Below are 20827 nucleotides of genomic sequence, written 5' to 3'. Positions count from 1 at the left end.
GAAAAGTATATAAAGACTGAAGCGGAATGATCTCGTCCTCGACTTTTTTCCCTTCCCCATCTATCGTCCCCACTGCAGCCCTCATCTCCCTCCTCCCTCCTTCCTCCACGCCTACAGTCTTTTCGCTCGGGAGCATCTGACTGACCTTGTATCTTCCTTTTCACCGGTCAACAACAATAATGATGAAGGCTTCCTTTTTCCTCCCCTTGCTTGCCGCCTCCTATGTCGCCGCCCACGGATACGTGCAGAAGGTGACCATCGATGGTACCGAATACACTGGTCCAACCGTCGATTCTGGCAGTACCGATGGGATCACTCGCGAAATCTCTACTCAGGATCCCGTTAAGGGCGCGACGAATTCCGACCTTACCTGTGGGCCAGGTTCCACCGCTGGCACCCAAGTTGCCGACGCCAATCCTGGCAGCACCATTGAGTTCTTGTGGACAGGTGCTAGTGGCTCGGCGGTGAGTATGACTTTTGTTAGTTCGGTATATCCGCTGATTTTTCTCTTAGTGGCCCCACAATGTCGGACCAATGATGACCTACATGACCAACTGCGGCAGTTCGTCATGTGCTGACTACGATACAAATGGTACGGAATGGTTCAAGATTGACGAAGTTGGGAGGACCGATGGCACATGGGGGCAAGCCGCTCTCAGTGCGTATACTATTTTAACTGTATATTCCGTTTTCTTAAAGTCATATTTACTCCAGTGACTGGTACCGCTGCCAATGTGACCATCCCAAGCAACCTCGCTCCCGGCAACTACATTATCCGCCACGAGATAATTGCGCTCCAGTTAGCTCAGACAGAAGGGGGCGCAGAGTTCTACGCGTCGTGCACTCAGCTCAAAGTTGGTGGCTCTGGTACCGGCACTCCTTCCAGCAGTGATCTCGTTCAATTGCCTGGAGCCTACAGCGACACTGATCCTGGTATTCTGATCGATGTACGTCTCTTTTCTTCCCGCACTTGTGGTCTGGCTAACAGTTTTCAAGGTCTACGATGATACGACTGCTTCCTACACATTCCCTGGCCCAGCGGTTGTCGACCTCAGCGGCGGCAGCTCCAGCGCTTCCGCTTCCGCCACTCAGTCTGCGTCCGCTACCTCCACGTCCAGCAGCACGTCATCTGGCTCAACGGGAGGCTGCAAGCTCAGGAAGCGCACGAATACCAACAGTACCGCCGTACTCACCAAGAGGGAAACCGTCGCCAAGAGACCCCGCCATGTATCTAGGATCATGCGCGGATTGGATTTTTCTTCTCACAGGCATTAACGCGCTAGTCTGCGTCTTTTGCTCACGCTAGTTCGTGTTGTTTTGGCCATGCTAGTCCATGGTTTATATCTTCTGCGTGTTGATATCTTTTTTACACTTTATATCCTCTACGTCTGCTCACGACCATGACCTTCTCACTCTCTCGTTATTTGGCACACTCTTGTATTGCTATCGCTCATTATCTGTTGCGGCTAGTACGTGACATTGTAATAATAGGTTGCATGGTTGTAGACTAGACATCCCCCTCACATACACGTAGTAATACATTGATTATTGATTGATCATTAACCAGTAATATGGTGTCATCAAATTCTCGACATTGAACCCTTGTGTTGTTAAAATAGGTACGGTGGCGGAGTGAAACTCCGTGAGGCTGCTGGATTCGAAAGAAACCACGGTGTTTGTGAGGGTTGGTATGTATGTATAACCCTTGAAACTGGGCCTGGTATTGCGTTAAGAGGCTGCTGCCGACCTCGAGTTACATGAAACTGGTGTAACTAAACCCACCCGTACCACCAAACGCGACACGTCAATATTCAATCTCCACTGATTGTTCTCGCACCAAAAATGGTGATGGCATCATACCAGCTATCCGCACTTCAAGAAAATAGGGTGGGCAGTGGCAGTAGCTTCCTGGGGTTTCATGGTGCCCAACGAGGGGGAAGAGGAGGAGGCGCAAAACAAGCTCGGCCAAGTTCAGTTCAGTTCGGTGGAGCGGAACATCATCATCATCCGGGCTAAGTTGACTTTGACGGACAGGTGAAAAAAAAAAAAAAGGTTTTGACAACCAATCGCGGTTTAATGAAACTCGCCCCCCTTTCGTTATCGCGCGTATGGTGAAATCTTGTCGGTCTGGAGTCGTCGACCCTACCAGAATGCCATAAGCTCACTGATGAAGTCTACACTCACCCCCCCCCCCCCCCCCCCCCCCCCCCTCCCAGGTGCGATAAACCTCGTTATCCCAACTTTCGCAGTCAAGTGGAACAAAATCTGGGTTTCACATATCTTGTTGGAGCATTTCGATTTCGATGGAGATTTGTATAATGCGAGTGCTCTGGATACTAGTATTGTGAGTAGAGCGGTTCACTCGTTTCTGTTTTCGTTGGACTTTCCGACATTCTTGTCAGGCTACGGATGAGGGGTTCTGGGTGAATCAGGAGGCGAGAGACGAGCTCACTACGGCCGAGTTTGTGATTGAGGAAGATGGTATTGGGTTTGGCTTGGCCGGCGGGATTTGGGGTACTGGTCCCGGCGTCGATCCTCCAAGAGGTTGATACAGTGCGGGAGAGAGCTGAAGTATGGTTCAGGAACGTGTAACAAAGTGATGTACATTCGCACTACGTATCTAAAAATTACAAATGGAAAGGTGTACATGTTTACGTTCGATATTAGCAGACACTAGGGATAGATTACCAAGAGAGAAATGTATAGTCTCCACATGACACATACCTTAGACTTGGCTTCGTCCTCTTCCTCCTCTCGAAATGATAGTAAAGAAAGATGCGGTCAGCTTTCATAATCTACGTAAACGATTTCAACGGTAGGAAGTACATAATACAAGCGCGTACCGTTCACGTAATTTCTAATAAATGCAGCACCATCGTGTCGGACTAACCATAAAGGTCTCCATTGCAAGCTCTATTGGGACTCCAGAGCTCATCTAGATTGACTACCTCAAGAACCTGAGCTAGTCAATCTAGATGAACGTCAGACTCCCAGGATCCAAAGCGTAGCTTGGGCAGGTTCCTTGGCGTCGAGATTCCCGGCGTGCTTGAAGATACTGTTGCCTGGTAATGAGAGGAGATGTCGATTGACCTCTTTTAAGCAGTGAAGTGAGACTTTGATGCAGCGCGGAGAAATCTTATCAGAAAAGAGAGTACGCCAAACATAATGTGATGGTTGACACACCACTAGACTAGCAGTCCGCATAGAATACAAGAATATGATGAGAAAGATGGGAGTGAAAAAACCATTGAAACCTTTTTATTTAAATACAGGCGAACCGGGATATCCGGCGACCTCGTGTCACTTGAACTCGAGATCTCTCTCACTGTAATTCCTTTTTCCCGGTATTCCTCCAAGCGTATAAAATTAATCAGTCATCCTCATGGTCAAAACCTGAGAAGTCGAGTACAACACATTTAAATAGAAAATACACGGGGTAATACAGGAGTAGAGGGCCGGTACAGAACACGGGAGTTATTGTGCATCATCGGCTTCGGTGATGCTGACGCAAGGAAGGATGGTAATGATAAGGACAATAGCGTCCGTTTCCTCGAGCTATAATTTATTCAGAATCAGAAGAGTGTAGCAGAAGTAATAAGTTAATCACCTCTCTTGCTGCTGCTATCGCTCAACTTTCGAGCAGAATCCTCTTGAGACGACTGAACTGATACAGTATTCAGGCTATTGTTCAACAGGTTCCGCGGCGCTGTGAGAAAATCCAGTAATGAGGGAGTGTATCAGCCAGCATCAAGTGCTCATGCAAACTCACGGTGTTCAGGTCCGGAAGTATTCGCCGGGGAACCGTCCGATGATGAGCTTCCCAACTCGTATCCCCGTTCAGTGTGGATATTGGTGCCAGCGAACATGTCTGAAAGTTCCTCTTCCGTCATCTCGTATTCTTCCCTCGGCCTGCCTCCCGTTCTGTATCGTATCCGTGTGATCTCCATCTTGGTCAACTGAGGCGGATCTATGTCGGCATCTGCAGTAGCAGCAGTCAGGACCGGAGTACACAAAGTCAAGGAACCAAACGGACCAGGCGTGCGTGGAGGACCTGGTGGAGCATACCAGATAGGGCTCAATCCTTGCGGGCCATCAAGATTGACGAGCTCAGGCTCACTCAGAGCCTCGAGCGTGACTTCGGGTTGCCAGTTTGATTGCGGTGCAGGGAACAAGGTAACGCGCATGCAGCGGGGCATACTGATGACGCCTATAGCCTCGAGAAGTTAAGGCGACACGAAGTTAGGCAGAGATGGAGGAAGAGTGAGGAACGAATGGACTGCATGTGAAGCGTTTTATTGTAGACTCTACACGTGTTTTTGACCATATCGATAGTGGCTCTGGACTCCGTATAAGGAGGCCGGTAGCTAGGAATGGCATAACGAGAGTTTCGGGAAAGCAAGGACTTTCTATTGAATCATCATCAATAACGAACAGTCTCACCGGAGTTAAGCGGGTTCCTTGCCGAAGTCGGTAGCTAAAATCACTCGTGACGGTATCTATTTTGACATGGGCGCTCAAGAATCTTTAGCGAGATTAAGAGATTCCTGTCGTTGCGAGAGCCGACCTTCATGCACCCAAGATACACAAAAGATATCAATCATATGTTCAAGAACATCAGCATAGAACCTCATCCAGAGCCTCTAAGAAGCGGAACGGGACAAATCTGCCAGTCAAGGCTCTTCATATACAAGTAATGTCGGTGATACTTGGAAAAGGAATGTGTTCTAAGCTGTCCTGTAAACAAAAAAAAAAAAACAGACAACATACCTCTGCATTGGATGTGCGCAATTTCTGGAACTTGCAATGGTACCCAAAACCTCGTGGACCTGACCTAAATCGTTACGTCATAGTCACAAGCCAGCACGCGACGAGGAGTGCGGCGAAAACTGAAGAAGGTGAAAAGAGAAGGCAAGAAGTGCCGCCCATTCGGGTTCGTCGTTGTTCTCGGACCAGTCGCTGATATGAGATACGACACCTGTGGTCCAATGACCAGCCAACTGCCATGACCGCGTCAGATGCCCATGCGTGTGCCCCCCCTCGGGCTTCGGCTCTCGTGGGATAAGAGGTGCATACATCCAGGGTACAACATAGACATGAATGCAACTGATTGTAATTCATAGGAACGCAAGATACGCGACAGAAACATCATATCTCAGGCTGTCAAGAATGGCTTGCTGCAACTGCATGAAGAATCTGCCGATGGGCTGTCGCAAGGAAGTGATGTGGCCAGGAAGAATAAGGATCAGAGCTAACATGGCATTTTGGCGGCTGAAGAGAGGGGAAGAATGACCTGAGGGTTCCAGAGTACACCGACAACTTGAAAAGGATGTCGATTTGGGGTAGCGCTTTGCAGGCTGAGAAGCAGCGGCCAGTCGCGGCCAGTCAAAAAGCCATTAGTTGATTAATCAAGCATATCAGGAGGTCACGGGAGAACCTGATGGTCATCCAGAAGATGACAGCAAGTAAATGAAAGGTGATGCCTGTTCCACCAATCGTTTATGGTTCAAGGCAGAGACGCCCATCTCCACTTTGTGGCATGAAACTTTGTTGTTCTGAAACAGCGGCGACCACCGACCACTGTCACATGCTCCTTTACGTATATCACCCCCTTAATACTAGTAGGCTTCCCTTTACTTTACGCAAGGGTCAATGCTCAAGCACATCGATATTGGAGCAGCCTTCAGGCGCGAACTGGGAAGAAAAGAAGGAACTCGTCGTCGTGGATGCCTTCCGCTATGGCAACGTTGACGTGAACGTTCGACTACTTCAACATGGCCCCTATCGACAGCAAACAAAGGTTTGCAGTCAGTCCTGTCCAAACGTTTTGGGGTTATGGACTTGAAGGGCTAATATTGGTTGATTCGATGATTTGCCCGAGCTTCATGCTACAGGTAGGATGTCCGGCAATGTTACAAGTACATCAGAGATTTCTTGCAGGGGTTGGACCAGCCAAAGAATCTGTATGACCCAGAAAAGACCTAAAAGAATGTAAGACCAACGGAATTTCAAGAATGAAGGCTTGACGCTTACATTTCTCAGCCTTTCGCCCTCTTGTTAGCGATCTCATGGGGCCAGATCGGTAAGATGGTAGTGAGGCTCCGTTCTGTCTATCGTCGGTATACGTCGAGATAACCCACAGTGCATGCGCCTCGAAATTGGCAACATGCAGCCCAACATGCATCTAACGAAGAAAACGAAGAGAATCAGATACCTCCTTTGGCATGGATGCAGGGACGTACACAAGAATGCTATTGCCGACACGAGTGGTGGAATGAGAGCGGTAACGAAGGGTCGAGAAGGTAAGACCAGTAATCGTTATTTCGAAGTCGTCTTGTGTATCCCTACAACCGGGACATTCGAGAGGCTCTCTACCTGTGGGAACGGTCAAACTCGTAATAACACGAGCAAGAAAAAAGCATACAATTTGTTTATCAGGAATGCTTCACTGGAACGACGTCTTCATCGAAGCGAGCTGAGTTTGAGAAACTTTCAATGGGCTAGACGCTGTTAGATGATAGTTCCGGGAAAGTGCTGCAATAACTCAATACGACCGACGCCTACTGAGAGATTGTGGTACTCACAGATGGCCATGTCGTACTACTTCCATTAGCAATGACTCCCTCCCTTTCCGTCCGTGTCAACGCCCAATACCACTTATTACTCTCATCCGCTTCAACGGTATGCGAGGTTTAGCCACGAAAAAATGGATAGCGAGATGATTTTTCGAGGCTCAACAACATGCGAGCTCGTCGTATTCCAAGGTAAGAGTGACGTTCCTACGACGACCGCGAAGGCTTCACTCAATCCATGGAAGGCGCATATATCCAGTTTTCATCGGTCAAGGAAACTGGGAGTAGCAAGTTAATGGTGGTCCCGTGAGCTGGAGTCGGCGACCCGTGGTGAAGATAAAGCCGGTAAACGGATATCGATGAAGAAGCGAAGTGTGGTAAATGAAAAGTCCCAGTCTGAGTGGCGGGCTGCCCTAAATAACACGTGCCCGCTTGATGTAGATTAGCAGAGCCGACATCTGTTTCCTCCGTTCCAAGCCGCGCACAGATAACGGCCTCTCGAAACGGGAAGACCACGGCGCAGTATACGTAAGTACATAATGAAGGAACGCAGTTAGCAACGAGTATGAACCCGCTTCATGTATCCGGATGCCAGTCTAGCAGTAGTAGTGCACACAATAGCGAAGCCTCTCCTCTCCAGAAAAGAAGAGCTCATCCTAGTTATTAAACAAAGTAACAGAACACTCATAACTATGTGCAGCCTTCCCGGCCTTTGAAACTTGTACAGTAATTGGCTAATGTATGTATGAATGCGTAGTCTATGATAATATACACGATGCTATAACACACGCGCCCTGCGATAAATGAGAAATGATAATACTAGTACGGCCCTTGGTCTGAGTATTATACAGCGGAGAAGCCGGATCATTAAGCGAGTGGACGACAGACACCGATGAAGGAAAAAAAAAAAAAAGGCAGGATTAGAAGTCGTGCCGTGCGATAAGCTCCACTGCTCGTATTGACCGAGGTGTGATGTTACACTTAAAGGGTGCGGGGTGACTGTTTCGTGAGGGTGAGTATGGGGGGACGGTTTACGAGAACGAACCATTTGCATTTACCTGACACTTCCGTGCGTGGGGTCAAACACGGGCTCGTCACCCTTCACTTTTGAGATGTCGAATGAGGCGAGCGCCATCGAACAGACAATGTACATAGTAGCTTGCGCCAGCAGACGTCCTGGGAGCAATATATCAATATCTTGAAATGACCCGTGGAGGACATTCAAGCTTGCCTGGACATATCCTAAAAGAGACAGCCCGTCAACCAACTGAACGGCGGTAATATGGCATGTAGCAACATACCGTCTACCGAATCCGAAACTAATTTCTCTGGGGTCTTGTTCGGGACTGGGACCAAGAAAACGTTCAGGGTTGAAAGTCATCGGGTCTTTGTACACTTCTGGATCATGTGTCATTGCCCTAAGAGACAGAATGTTAATAAATGAAGGCGGAGATACGATCCTGCAATAATCACCATATGTTGGCAAACACGACGGATCCTTTTGGAATGAAATGACCCTCAAAAACATCGTCTTCAAGGGTACCGTGAGGAATGCCTGGCGGAAGTTGAGTAGGTCGACGACTAAAATGCGAGAGAATCACACAAACCTATCGGGGCGACAGGGTGAAATCGCACAAGCTCTTTGCAGAGAGCATTGATATACGGTAGATCCTCCTGGTCATCGAACGACGGCAACCGGTCGCCTCCAAGTACGGAATCTAACTCGGCTTGAGCTTTCTTCTGGACTTCAGGGTAAAGCATCATGAGAAGAAAGAATGTGTCGAGGACTGCGACGGTCTATCAGGGAAGAGGGTCAGCCATCGGTAAGCCACCAGCGGTGTTACGCGTAACGTACTGTGTCGGCGCCCGCTATCGTGAAATGGCGTTAGCGAGGGAACTACCTGAATATTCAAAGTAACGGACCTGCATAGATTGCTCCAGCCGCCCACTTCAGATCGTGCTCCTGCACACGTTTAGTGTCATTTTGAAGAAGCAGGTTTGAAACGAAAGATTCTTGAGCTTCACCGTTGGCCTAGATCGTTTAACCGAGTCAGACACTGTCATGAATAACCTAAGCACGTAGAAACGTACGATGTTCTGCTTGACCATTTCAAAGGGCACGTTGATCATGTTACGCAAATCTTGCGCCCATTGCTTGGCTTTCGACTGAAAGCCTGCTCCAGGTAGCCACTCAGGAATATGGCGCACTGAAAGAAAGACACAGTCAAAAAATAATTTGTCAGGGCGAGAAACAGGGCAGCCATACACATTGGAATAATGTCAACTAGGAATTGACCTGGCGTGGAAGCGACTGACAACTCTTCCATCGCGCAGTTTACGAGCGCCACCATTTCATCGTTATCACTTTTCACCTCGTAACCATAGGTGATGCGAAGCACCAGGGCCGCAACGTCCCTGGCGAACGGGTCAACATCCGCTTCGACGAGGAAAACGGAGCGGAGACACTTACTGTGAGATGTGCGAATGCAGTTTTTCTGGTGAATCGAGCAGCCGCTTCATGAGGTTCACGGCCTCCTGCTCTTCCATGGGGTAGAAAGTCCGAATCGCCGACTTGCTACCGAGAACGGAGTGAAGGAGTTTACGGTGCGAACGGAAAGTTTCTCCGTAAGGAGCCAGACCGATTATGTCGTTCCAGCCCATAAGCTCTCCAGCCATCACCATCTTGGGACGTTCAGAGTAGATGACGCTTCGTTTGTCGAGGAGCGCATAGGCCGCGCGATGAGAGTTAAGAACGATGAAGGATTGGCCGAACATTGAGAGTGAACAGACATCGCCTTATGAAGTTGCACCACTTTAGTATCGTGAAAAAAAGAGAATGATGGCGCGCGCACCCCAGGTGTCTGCCCATTTAGCAAAGGTCAGCCAAGGGCGGTCGGAGGGCATGTCGAAGACATTGCCAATCAAAGGAAGGCCGCGAGGGCCAGGAGGTAGGGAGCGTCGTTTGGAAATTATACGTTGAAGAAAATAGATGCCTGCAACGAAGAGAATGCAATCAAGAAAGAGGAAAGAATTCATGGTGAGCGGAAGGAAGGGAAATATGAAGGAGAGTAAGGAGGACTCAAGAGAGACGAGAAAATTTCTAACTAGAGCGTGCCCATTAAATACAAAGTAACCCGGTACCTTTTCACCATGCTTCCCCAACGGCCACTGATTAAGGGCTTCGAAATCTGTGGCGTTCATTCGATCTTGACAATAGGAAATAGTGTTTTCACAATCGTGTCGTCACGAAATTGGAAATACCCATCCTGCCTTGCCGCCTCTGACCGCTTCTTCATCGTTCCGAAGGCGGGCGGGCGGCAGGCTCTATGGTCCTTGTTGATCGCGCCTGCAAAAGTGTGTACTGGCGTCTTGCATTCATGGTATTCGCCTTTGTACCACACACGAATGAGGACGGAGTATCGTCGTCTCGATGGTCTTGCAGTTCAAACTGACGCTAACGGCATCTGCCAATACTGTCAGGGTTAAGTCGGCATGTTTCATCGTTCCAATAGACTGTCCACTCACCGAGTAAGCAGGCAGGACTGACCCTTGTCATACGCATCTGGCAAGACAATTTCAACGGTGGGTGATAGGTGGTGATGGATACATTCCAAGAAGAGCTAGATTTGGACGGTGCCCTGAGGTGGCGCCTGAAATGCTTCCGCCACTCACACCCCCGCTTTGACCTTTCGCTGCGCCTCTTCTACTCGCCCGCCCTTCTCCCTGTTCTGGGGCTCGCCCCGTTCTCGATCCGCAAGGCTCAAGGGACATTGATATGTCGGCGCGAGTCGGAACGAGGCGTGGCCCATCAGCTTGGCTGTTTTTTTTTTTCCTTCTCTAGGCCAGACCTTAGTCAGTCGCATTGACCTTTCAATTTACGTCCCAGCCTCCTCATGTTTGTGCGGTCCGCCTTCCCAGTGTCATGGAAGACACGGAGGACTAACCCATGACATCGCCGGGAACACAGTTCGACGAAAACGGTATCACGAAGAAAATGCACCATCATTTGGAGTAATGATGTTATGTAGACAGTGCTGGGGCCTATAATTGTCCTGCACGGCTTTCCGTGATGGTAGGAGTGGAAGAACAGGGAAAAGCGGACCCACAAGGTCCTATGATGGAAAGACGACCCAAATCGGAAATCGAGCTTCATCATCTTCTCGACGAAATTACAACAGTTGTCGATTTTTTGATTTCTTGGAACTTGCGAGTTCAAGAGCTGCCGATGTGGACGGGCGGTTTTGACAGATATATCGGGTTAAACAGAACCCGATCAAAGCGAACCAAGATTGGTTGTAGAGATTCAATGGACCATCAATTCTCCATTTGATTTATTCAATCATTGCGAGGGAATCGAGCACTGCATATTTGAATGACTGTAGGAATCCATGCCATTCTTTCAGCTCGCCGAACGTGGATAAAGATGGAAAATGGAGATTACCTGAGCGGCTGAGCTGGTGGTTCCAGTCTCTGAAGCTTGTCAGGCCTCAAGCTTCAAGCGGTTCCACTTGGTCACCTTCTTCACGAGGCAGATTCTGTCCGTTCCTTTCAACAATACCATGACTACGGCACATGGCGCGTACGCGCGATCAAGATGACTGGATTAACGGCGGTGCCACTGCATTGTTCTCCCTTTTGTTACTATCACTTGGGGACTGTGGATCATCCGCGGGACCATCCATCTCATTCCGCGGGGAATTACGGGCCTTGGGTATAACTGTTTGCGCAGTCAGAGTTGGGTGGGAAAACTGTCGTCACGATCAGTGGCGCGCAAGCGCGAACCGACGCTTGCGATGAGCGCCAGGCATGCAGCACGGCGGCATGTCATCCGTGCGAGGAGCGGGACACGTCAAAGGCGGAAGAATCCGCCAGTAAGACATTGAGCGACTGACAGCACCCCGTTGCGCTGCTTTACGGACCGTGTACATCCAATACTCCAATAAATGAGGATAATAGCACTGGCTCTATTAGGACGGAGGTCTTATTGGGAGCAAAAATCCGTATCTCGACATCGGCTCTTATGTTCCCGGCGTTGGAACTCGCCTTGAATCGACAAAGCCTTGACTGAAGTACTGTCCAGGCGACCGAAGGGTTAGGTTGGCATCGTCCGTAACATGTTCAACAGCTTACGTTCATCAACCACATAGAGTGTGACCATGATTTCGTAGGAGCCGAAGGGCGTTCCGCCGTCCACGGCAAAAACATGGGAAGAAGGCTGGCTGGTTCTAGAAGAACACGCTTCAACACGCCACTAAAAAAAAGGAAAATAGGACCTACAAGGATCCACAGTCCTGTCCCCCGGAAGCGGAAGAACGATGTGCCGTACGAGTGCTGCTGCCTTTTTCCACCACCACCGTATTCGTCGCTCATCGCTCATCAATAGGACATCCCTTTCCACTTAACTCCGGTCAGACGGAGAAGAATCACAACCACAGGCTACGGATGTCCCTTAGTATCAATGATACCTGCGTCTTTGGCGTCTTTTGAGCGCAGTCACGCGAAACCCATAGCCGCCTTGTAACCGTATTTCCCTAGTATCTCCCTCCGACGGTTAACAGACGGTTTCCATCTTTATTCGTTATGATGAATCAAATGATCTTGCTTTGTTCTGATGGGACTAGCTGATTTTGAATATTTTTCTGGCTGGAAACAGAAATGACCCCACCTTCGTCGAGAACGGCGAGATGCACAAAAGAACTATCAGGTTCAACAGGGCTGCGCATTTTGTCACGGGGGCCTCTAGTTACCCTTCAAAAGACTCTAGTCTAGTCTTGTTGAGCATATGTGAACTATGCAATGAGTGAGAAAAATAAGGTGACGGCGAACATTCAACATACCTTTATCTGCTCAGCGGGACACACAGAGCCGTATTGTCACGTCGCTCATCGGCCCGACTTTCAGAACGTCCCCTGGCGGATACCCCCAAGAATTCGGTAAAATGCAAGCCACGGGGTGTGGCGGATTCACCTTAGAAGACAAGCGTTGATGATCTTGTCACGGGAAGTTGAAACATATCTCATCGGTCCGACCTTCACAACGGTGCGGGATCGTTCATGTCCGATTTAGATAGCGCGAGAAAGGGCGGGCCGAAATTCGGCAGAGTCTGTAGGTGAGGTGGATGTGTGTACGACGTGGATGGATGAATGAACTTACCTTATCCCTTCAAGTTACGCAGACCGGATGTCGTCCGACGAAATCGTGTGTCCAATGTTATGCCATTAGTAATGCACCCGCAAGTAGTAATGTCCCCGCAAGTAGTAATGTCAGTGAGTCCGAGGCTGGCGAATTTCGGTACAGCAGCTAATAAGCTTCAACGGAATAAGTAAAACATTAGTGAAGATAGGTACCAAAGATCCTTTACCTCGGTCAGTCTTGTGGGGCGTACATCTGTGGAAGGATGATATCACTAATCCGAGTTTGAACGTTGATCACGTTGATCAACCCAGCATGCCAGAAAGTAAGACTGCACCATAGCACCCGAAGAGAGAAAGCCCTGTGGTAACCTGCTTGATCAACGATACTGCCTTTACGCTGCTGCCGCCTCGAATGCTGATAACGGCGGACTTGGCGTGCTATGAGGTCAAAACAGAGAAGAACCTCCCTCTCCTTTGGTGATGAATGAAACGGCATTCATCCTAGCGTTGTCTTTAGCGTAAAGGCGAGACGAAGGACGGACGACACGACTGCGGATACAGATACCGTGGATGCGGAGATGGCCAGAATGGAGGTCGTACGGTATGTTGACTGCAAGATTTGCATTTAATTGAATGATCGCAGGTCGGTAGAGAGAACGTACCTGTGAATAAGCCACTGACGGCATGGAGAATGCTAAAAGGATTCGAATTTAGTTGGAACCCGATATTAACTTATTTTTGAAGGTAGCAGCACTAACGGTTGACCAGATCCATCATAATGTATCCAATAATGCGATGCGTAGTCGCGATTGGCTTTGAATAATTCCTGTTTTTTGCTTCTCATTAGCTTCTCATTGTTGCCGCTTTGTCTTGAACAGTTCGAGTTAAACAGCCTAGGGAACGCCAGGCTTTAAGCCAGCTGAAGGACACAACTGTGACAGTGATGAAAAAGAGATTTATGTAAAGACGGCGGGCAAGCGCGTTCGGTGGAGGTAAGCTGTAGCTTTCCAGCAAAAAGAAGAGAAAAGTGTGTAACTCTTTTGCCTCTTCATGCTATACGCGCTCTTCCCTGCTATGCTTTTTCCTCTACCAGATCCCACCATTTTGTAATTGTAATCCTATTGGTCCAGTTTTGACGTACGGCAAACTAACGCGTCCTAATTCTCCGCAAAGCGTACCCCCTCTTTTGTTGTCCATGTGAAAAGCCATTTGCATGTGTTTCCCTTGCGTGTGGAGATAGCCATCTAAACTTTGAGGTTTTGGCGGACTCTGGACAGGAAGTTTATGGCCATCTCGGAGTCAAAACTACCATAGATTGTCCATGTCAACCCTGTATGCGAATGGCTGTAATGATGCCCGCACATTTGGCTTACGGTAAGAGACACTGGGGTTTTCCCTTTCACCGGACCGGGTTCTCTGTTAGCCGGAAAGCAACATACTTTTACTTCGGCTTTCTTTGATCAGTGGCCAGCATGGCGCCTTCTGCATACATCGCGCCCGTTGGAGATTCCGCACTCATCTTTCGAGATGATATCTTCAAGGGCAAAGTGCTCTTCTGTACGGGTGGTGGTTCCGGAATCTGTCGGGCGATGACGGAAGCTGTGGTGCGTAACACATCTACCAGGACCAGGTGTTTCGATTTATAACCTGACGAAATCATAGATGCGTCATGGAGCCAACGCCGCTATTGTTGGACGCAAGTGAGTTTTGCAAGTTCGGATCTGTTTCCTAATGAGTGGTTGGTGACATCTGTAGACTTGACCGGCTCACACAGGCTGCGAAGGAACTTTCAGAGGCGACGGGTCAAGTCTGCATCCCCACGCAGGCAGATGTCAGACAACCAAAGGCCCTTCAAGAGGCCGTCTCGAAGACGATAGAGAAATTCGGCCGCATCGACTTTGTCATCTGTGGTGTGTTCAATCGCTGTATCATCATCACTGGACCTCTCTTTAACATCCGGTCAGGTGCCGCCGGCAACTTTTTAGCACCGATATCCGGTCTATCAGAAAATGCGTTCCGAACCGTGATGGAAATAGACACTGTACGCTGCCCCGCCCCTTCTCCCTCCCTACCAATGTAATCTCATACGTAAACTCTCAAATTAGATTGGAACGTATAACACGATCAAAGCGACACTTGCTCATGTCCGTGCTTCCAAGGGCTCCTACATCATGACCAGCGCGACGCTCCATTACAACGGTGGGCGTTCTTGACGTACCCATTATTCTGTATGCAGCTAAGAGCTTCGCGCAGGGACTCCCTACCAAGCTCACGTATCAGCAGCAAAAGCCGGTGTAGACGCTCTTTCCAATGTTCTTGCCGTCGAAGAAGGTCCGCATGGCGTGCGCTCGAACGTCATATCCCCCGGTCCCATAGCCAACACAGAGGGCGCGGCCCGTTTAGCGTCCGTGGCTGGCAAAGATAGCCCTTATCCATTAGGACGTCCCGGTGATGTCAGAGATGTCGGCAACGCGACGATATTTCTATTCAGCGATGCTGCTTCATTTGTAACGGGCCAAATACTGGCCGTCGATGGAGGCAGTGAGCATCTTCGGACGACGCAGCTGCCGTATCCGGCTTCGGTGTTGGACCCTTCTGCTACGCTGAAGGTGCTCAAAGCAAGGATGTAGAGTATCTCTGCATAACGAAGTCTTTACTTGTCTGTCTGGATGACGTAGTTACCATACATTCATGACACGTCCCGATCATCATGCGTGGTTCCCTTGTCCGCCTCCCGACGAGTATAAAAGCGCGCTCCTTCCATTCCAACTCCCTGGCGCTCCTTTCTCTCCTTCTCCCACCATTGAACGCGAGTTCTCCCGATCGGCTGCGTTCTAAAGTGACGCGGGCATTAACGAACACGTCGATTTTTTTCACTGTGTCTCTTTCCCTATGTGTTCCGCGGCGAATGGATATTTGGTTTTCTGCAAGCGTTCACTGCTTTGTACTCCAGAATCCTGGGGTCCGGAAAAAAATCTCATTATTATGCCTCCGCAGGCCTCGTCTAGCTGGCGGTTGCTGGGCTCGCAAGCGCACTAGCGACAAGAGAGAGCACAAGTGTGAGTAGTGGAACCATCGTTGCAAGACACGCTTCATTCTTGTACCGTCCTTCCCAAAGTGCTGACGGGGGCTTTGGGTTGTCCGGACGTGGGATTATCTGGGAGGAGGCCTTCTCATAGCTCGCTGCTGTAGCTGCCTTCATTCTAGGGAGCATTCAGGAAGGAGAAAAGGAGAACAACTGGGAGATGAACACTAACATGCCGTTCTCTGTCGATGGCCGGAGGAACTTGAATCTGGCGAGCTACATGCCCCTAAGTTCTAGCTGAAAAGCAATCGGTGAAGCAAGAGTGTTTACCAAAGAGTGTATATCATCCATCCAGGAATACATCAAGTCATCCCGAGGGAGGTCCGGATCCCTCAGTTCCCACTCGGGGACGATATCCGCGATCCTGGTGTCCCAGGAAATCCTGGGAACGAGGCTTTCGTTGGAAATAAGAAGGCCAGTCGCAAGGACATTGAAAAGCTGCTCATAATTAGCTCACATTACCCTGAATTAGTTGATTAATGCACTTTGGAATTAGAACTAATGCAGAAGAGTGTATCTTCCGATACCTTGCTCCCGCCCAGCGTCGCGTACCCGTATCCTTTCGTTTCAGCGTACCACCCGCCATCATCGCCACCCTTTACAACGGCTACACCTAAGCCTCCAGGAGACTTCCAGTTCGCCAATATGCCTTCAACATGGTTTTGCTGGGGAGGGGACGGGAGTTCATCGTATTGACCAGAGTTGACTTCGTCGACGCGGACCCAGAAATTCTTCGAGGCATTCAACCTTTGACTCATCGGTGTATGTATAGGACTTATGATAGGTAAGTCAAGGTCATCCCTGAAGAAAAATTCTCCGCACGTATCATTCCACACCGAAAAACAGAACCCAAAGCCCTCATGGTCCAATGATGATTATGTACAGACCCATCATGATTCAGCATCTCGATAATAGCTGAGAGCTTCGTCGGAGGAATGAACAGTAGATGGGGAATTCCCATGCACACCTACGAGAAAGGTGGGCCGGGCGATAGCACCCAACCGCTGATCCGTTAAGCACAGCCACCTACTTGTACTTGGCAGATGACAGAAAAGGAAAGTTTATGACAGGCTCGCTCTAAAGGCAGATTCCAAGGGTAGGGAGCGTTTTCGTAGACCTCACTGCTCCGTCCACGATGATGGGCCGCTGGTGCCGTCTCTGTTTCAGTGCCGATCTCAGGCTAAGGCTCATTCATAAGAGACATCAGTGCCAGTGTCTCAGCTTCATTGTCATCTCCGTCCTGCACCCCGAGGTGAGGTGAGCTCCACTCTCTCACTGTCATTCAATCCCTAACCACTCATCCCAGGCATTGAGGCTCTACCTCTTCTTTCTGTTGTCGGCAATCCTTGTAAGGTAATCACGACCACCACCTGTGGCAAGTGGCCACCACCAACACAATGCCGACAGAGCGGGCAGTCTACGCAGTGCTCATAGAGGATGGCTATGTCAAGAATGGCATCATCAGAGTCAAGATTGACGACGACAAGGACATGGTAGACCTCTTAAGGGAGATTGAAAACCAGTACAACTCTATACCAACGCAGGATGCTCTCATCTGGCTGGTGCGTGGACTCTTGTCATTGTACCTTGCTTAACCTCCTCTGCAGCCAAATGAATTCCTTTTTTTTGGGCGTTCAGCTCCAGAAGCTTTGAGGGCCCGACTGGCAGACCACAAGCTCAGTGACGTCGCCACACCTGCAGAGTACGAGCAAACCGTCGAATCTATTGTTGAGATGAGTCGGTGTCAGTTGGATGTGCAAGTCAAAAAGACACATATAATCATCGAGATTCGGCGGCCGCCCGCGCGAGCCAGACCCATATTGCCAGAAGAGGCTCAGCTCGACGACTTCATAGGGGTGCTTGCTCAAAGTCTGTCAATCTTTCTTTTATAAGCACGTTCCAAATCTTGATTTTTCATATTCAGAGTACAAACTTGTCGTCGCCGGTGCCAGGAAGTGCGAAAGTCCGTCGGTCAACGCCCAATCCCAGTCTTATAACGCCTATCAGGGTAACAAGTTCCCCATTCTGGATGGACGTTACAATGCAACCGCATACGGACAAACGATTGCGCCACCTATCGAACTCTTTCATCCTGTATTCGCTCAGTTTCGCGCCAACCTTGCGGATACAGAGATAGTCATCCCTGAAGATATCGTTCGTGATACCGCGAGCCTCATGCGTTCCAGCTCTGCCATCCAGGTCTCTGAACAACCACGTACCCAGCAGTCCTGGATGTTGCTATCCAACATTCTTAACCAATCCTTTCACCAGGCCGTTAACTTCGATCGTACATTGGCGGACCACATCTATTTGTGTGGAGACACGACCGTCGATGAAACGGCTGCAGTCGTCATCGTAGAGGAGAAAAGTGAACTTGGAGCCGGCGGATCAGAGCCCTCTGTCCAGGGTTCCTTCTCCTACCTAAAATTCTGGGCTGATGCAACTGTAGGCTTCTTACGTCACCATGTATTGCCACCCTCACTGACTGTACTCTCTCACACAGCATCGGCAAATTCGTGAAGGCTGCTGCTGTCCCAGTTTCATTGTTGGAGTGGCAGGACCGTGGCTGATAGTATTAGGAGCTGTGTTCACCAGCCAGGTCATCGTTCAACGTCTTACGGACTATTTGTGGCTTGGAAACAGTCGTGTTGGCAACGACGACCACGTTCTTCGCATTGCCCGTATACTCTATGCCCTCCAAGGTTCAGTCAAAGAGCTTAAAACTTACTATGAAAACCTGAAATCCCAGCCTCTCAAAGAGAACAAGCTCCATCCTCGTTTTTTTCCCTCAATCACCTCTTATCGATTCAATAACAAGGACGTCAGCTTCACCTACAGTTCGCCACTGGAATTGGCCGAAACATGTGTGACGTTTTTAGCCACTTTGGATGGGGAGGGGCAGAAGAAGGTCGTGGTCAAGTTCATCCAGCATTACGGCGCAGAAGCACACAAACTGTTGGCGGAGCTTCAGCTGGCGCCGGCGCTTCTCTACGTTGGACCAATCGATGGGTGCGGCGTCTCATATGGCAAGCTACAGATGGTTGTCATGGAATACGTACAAGGTCAAACACTCGCGCATGCCTATAGCGATGAATCCCTACCGGGGGACGTCAAGATGGCTGTCAAGAAGGGTGTCGACGCGCTTCACAACGAAGACCTTGTTTTTGGAGATCTTCGTAGGCAAAATATCATGATTGCAGATGCGACTGGCGAAGAGAGTGGAGGTGATAGGGTCAGGTTTATTGATTTTGACTGGGCTGGGAAGGCTGGGGATGTCAGGTATCCTCTTCATTTGGCCTCTTGCATACGCGACATCTCTGGCGCGTTGGAGTATGATCTCATACAGAAAGATCACGATATCAAGATGCTACATTCCTTGTGACATCCAGACTCACGTTGACAGAGTGGGTGCACTTGCCCTGTTGTAACATGATGTAGGTTCATTAATGGAAAACAATCCGAGTCGTAGGAAGGGAAGACAGGTCCATCTGGACAGAATGTCCTACTGGGACCGGGCACGTCCGGACGTCATTTTCACCTGTCTGAATCCTAGTCCACTGTGATGTTGCAAGACTCTAGCATTTACATCGTCTCTACTTTACTCCCTTCAGGCATCAATATTACTTTTAGCTGTCGATAGCATTCAATAAGGCTGCATACATTAAAGGGGGAAAGAATCTTCATTCTCAACGTAAATCCAGGTGCGTGATAGAAGCCCGCGAACCTGGACTAGTCTGACTGACGACAATGTTAACCATAATACTGAATTAGTCACTTCCAATGTCTTCATCTCCACCCGGACCAGCGCAACGCTACAACTCTGATGTTAGAGTGAGTTCTGGGCTACGTAGCGAGATAGCGTAGTGAATGCAATAATCCTTGCGGTGAAGACAAAACATAATTGTGCATACTGACTCAGATTTACACAGCATGAAGAGTTTCTTATCACTCCTCTTCTCCCCTTCACGCCTCCTTGCCGGTTGCTACCCTGTTGTGTGACTTGGGCAAATGTACCTGGTTGGTCACCTTGCGCTATATCTCGTACGATCCCAGTCCAGAAAGCGGAGAACACCATCCTCGACCCAGTCCATATTGAAAACTACGACTTCTAGAATTCGTCAAGAGGCTATCCTCCAGACAACAAGCGATACGCGACTAGACATTTGTATTCCATATAGTGAGATGACGCCTGTTTATCCAGCGGGCCTAGGAGATCAGAAATCTGCTAGGCCAGAGTAGGACGACGGCTGGATCCAAGGTAATATTGAGTTCGAAATTGGAGGTTCATCAATGATCTAACACAATGCGTTCATACCAAACGACCTTGACACAAGTCGAGTGGGTTTCCCTAGGCCCTCTTTCTTGTATAACTTGTACATTTCCCCGCTGTCACCGAAGAGCAAAATCGATATATTGAAAATAGCTTGTATATGAAGGAGCGAGGCAGGAGGTTACAAGTCTTCTATTCCCGTCCAATCATATGGTTAGCTCGTTAGAAGTACATCATAACTTCTCACAGAGACGGAGCACAATGCACATGTCTAGTAGCATACCCAGGGTTTAGCCCAGTGTCAGGGACATTGAATTCTTCTAAACACCAAGTGTCAGAGCATGCTCACTAACAGAGTAGAACATAAGTACTAGTGGGCCTACCTAAGCAGTCGAAGAGCGTTATCCAAAGAGAGCCATATTCTCCGATGTGGTCCAAAACTAGGCTCGTTCAAAGTCATCAATTTGTGAGGCATGGAAGACAGGACATGTGAAAATCAGCTTCGCCCACCGAATCCGCGCGCTTCTCAGGATTTTTTGTTTGGTAATATCATTCAGGCTGTTATTTACAACGCTTGAGAACTTACAATGAAATCAATAGGCTTTTTGACCATGGCTACCCGTTCGTGTACTCCATAACTTGAACCACTAACACCGCTTCCGCTATGTATCCCTTTCTTGTCACCGCTAATTGACATACAAAAGCAATATTAGTCCAAGCCCATTCACTGACGATCATGGATTCACTGGCGACATTTTGTGTGTGGGAA

At 49.1% G+C, this 20827-nt stretch overlaps 9 protein-coding genes across 9 annotated transcripts; 3 read left to right on the top strand and 6 right to left on the bottom strand.

Moving 5' to 3' along the window:
- The first annotated feature begins 76 nt into the window (after positions 1-76).
- On the top strand, positions 77-1600 carry BT62DRAFT_957133 (uncharacterized protein). The gene is made up of 4 exons (XM_043188398.1): positions 77-464; positions 514-658; positions 715-947; positions 997-1600. The coding sequence occupies exons 1-4, from the start codon at positions 180-182 to the stop codon at positions 1273-1275; spliced, it is 942 nt and encodes a 313-aa protein (XP_043033842.1). The 5' UTR covers positions 77-179; the 3' UTR covers positions 1276-1600.
- Positions 1601-3530: 1930 nt separating this feature from the next.
- Positions 3531-4407, bottom strand: BT62DRAFT_938154 (uncharacterized protein). The gene is made up of 3 exons (XM_043187474.1): positions 4034-4407; positions 3608-3979; positions 3531-3555 (listed from the first exon to the last, which is right to left on the bottom strand). The coding sequence occupies exons 1-2, from the start codon at positions 4194-4196 to the stop codon at positions 3756-3758; spliced, it is 387 nt and encodes a 128-aa protein (XP_043033841.1). The 5' UTR covers positions 4197-4407; the 3' UTR covers positions 3531-3555; positions 3608-3755.
- A 1473-nt stretch (positions 4408-5880) lies between these two features.
- Positions 5881-6591, bottom strand: BT62DRAFT_924122 (uncharacterized protein; the record flags this gene model as incomplete). Its single annotated transcript, XM_043184579.1, has 4 exons — positions 5881-5978; positions 6031-6181; positions 6212-6372; positions 6582-6591. 4 exons carry the CDS (start codon positions 6589-6591, stop codon positions 5881-5883), a joined length of 420 nt encoding a protein of 139 aa, XP_043033840.1.
- An 898-nt stretch (positions 6592-7489) lies between these two features.
- BT62DRAFT_983166 (cytochrome P450) lies at positions 7490-9605 on the bottom strand (the record flags this gene model as incomplete). The annotated part of the gene is made up of 11 exons (XM_043189755.1): positions 7490-7568; positions 7628-7795; positions 7871-7987; positions 8043-8124; positions 8177-8366; positions 8425-8438; positions 8493-8601; positions 8661-8776; positions 8836-8984; positions 9040-9364; positions 9422-9605. 11 exons carry the CDS (start codon positions 9603-9605, stop codon positions 7490-7492), a joined length of 1533 nt encoding a protein of 510 aa, XP_043033839.1.
- A 1749-nt stretch (positions 9606-11354) lies between these two features.
- BT62DRAFT_1080953 (uncharacterized protein) lies at positions 11355-12188 on the bottom strand. Its single transcript, XM_043179622.1, has 3 exons — positions 11847-12188; positions 11705-11790; positions 11355-11641 (listed from the first exon to the last, which is right to left on the bottom strand). Exons 1-3 carry the CDS (start codon positions 11937-11939, stop codon positions 11551-11553), a joined length of 270 nt encoding a protein of 89 aa, XP_043033838.1. The 5' UTR covers positions 11940-12188; the 3' UTR covers positions 11355-11550.
- Positions 12189-12600: 412 nt separating this feature from the next.
- BT62DRAFT_1012840 (uncharacterized protein) lies at positions 12601-13547 on the bottom strand (the record flags this gene model as incomplete). Its single annotated transcript, XM_043177980.1, has 8 exons — positions 12601-12672; positions 12723-12729; positions 12800-12869; positions 12917-12924; positions 12955-13132; positions 13167-13313; positions 13366-13397; positions 13462-13547. The coding sequence occupies 8 exons, from the start codon at positions 13545-13547 to the stop codon at positions 12601-12603; spliced, it is 600 nt and encodes a 199-aa protein (XP_043033837.1).
- A 314-nt stretch (positions 13548-13861) lies between these two features.
- On the top strand, positions 13862-15520 carry BT62DRAFT_629494 (NAD(P)-binding protein). Its single transcript, XM_043181677.1, has 6 exons — positions 13862-14307; positions 14366-14403; positions 14459-14613; positions 14668-14744; positions 14809-14902; positions 14957-15520. The coding sequence occupies exons 1-6, from the start codon at positions 14176-14178 to the stop codon at positions 15331-15333; spliced, it is 873 nt and encodes a 290-aa protein (XP_043033836.1). The 5' UTR covers positions 13862-14175; the 3' UTR covers positions 15334-15520.
- Positions 15521-15887: 367 nt separating this feature from the next.
- BT62DRAFT_629619 (uncharacterized protein) lies at positions 15888-16577 on the bottom strand. Its single transcript, XM_043181678.1, has 2 exons — positions 16274-16577; positions 15888-16226 (listed from the first exon to the last, which is right to left on the bottom strand). Exons 1-2 carry the CDS (start codon positions 16544-16546, stop codon positions 16005-16007), a joined length of 495 nt encoding a protein of 164 aa, XP_043033835.1. The 5' UTR covers positions 16547-16577; the 3' UTR covers positions 15888-16004.
- Positions 16578-16973: 396 nt separating this feature from the next.
- BT62DRAFT_629687 (uncharacterized protein) lies at positions 16974-19357 on the top strand. The gene is made up of 5 exons (XM_043181679.1): positions 16974-17040; positions 17095-17350; positions 17396-17657; positions 17713-18233; positions 18292-19357. Exons 2-5 carry the CDS (start codon positions 17186-17188, stop codon positions 19168-19170), a joined length of 1827 nt encoding a protein of 608 aa, XP_043033834.1. The 5' UTR covers positions 16974-17040; positions 17095-17185; the 3' UTR covers positions 19171-19357.
- Positions 19358-20827: the final 1470 nt, after the last annotated feature.

Source organism: Guyanagaster necrorhizus (genome assembly GCF_019112545.1).
Source record: "Guyanagaster necrorhizus MCA 3950 unplaced genomic scaffold BT62scaffold_51, whole genome shotgun sequence".
NCBI lineage: Eukaryota > Fungi > Basidiomycota > Agaricomycetes > Agaricales > Physalacriaceae > Guyanagaster > Guyanagaster necrorhizus.
Note: the sequence above shows the minus strand (reverse complement) of the source record. Positions and strands in the feature narration are given on the sequence as shown.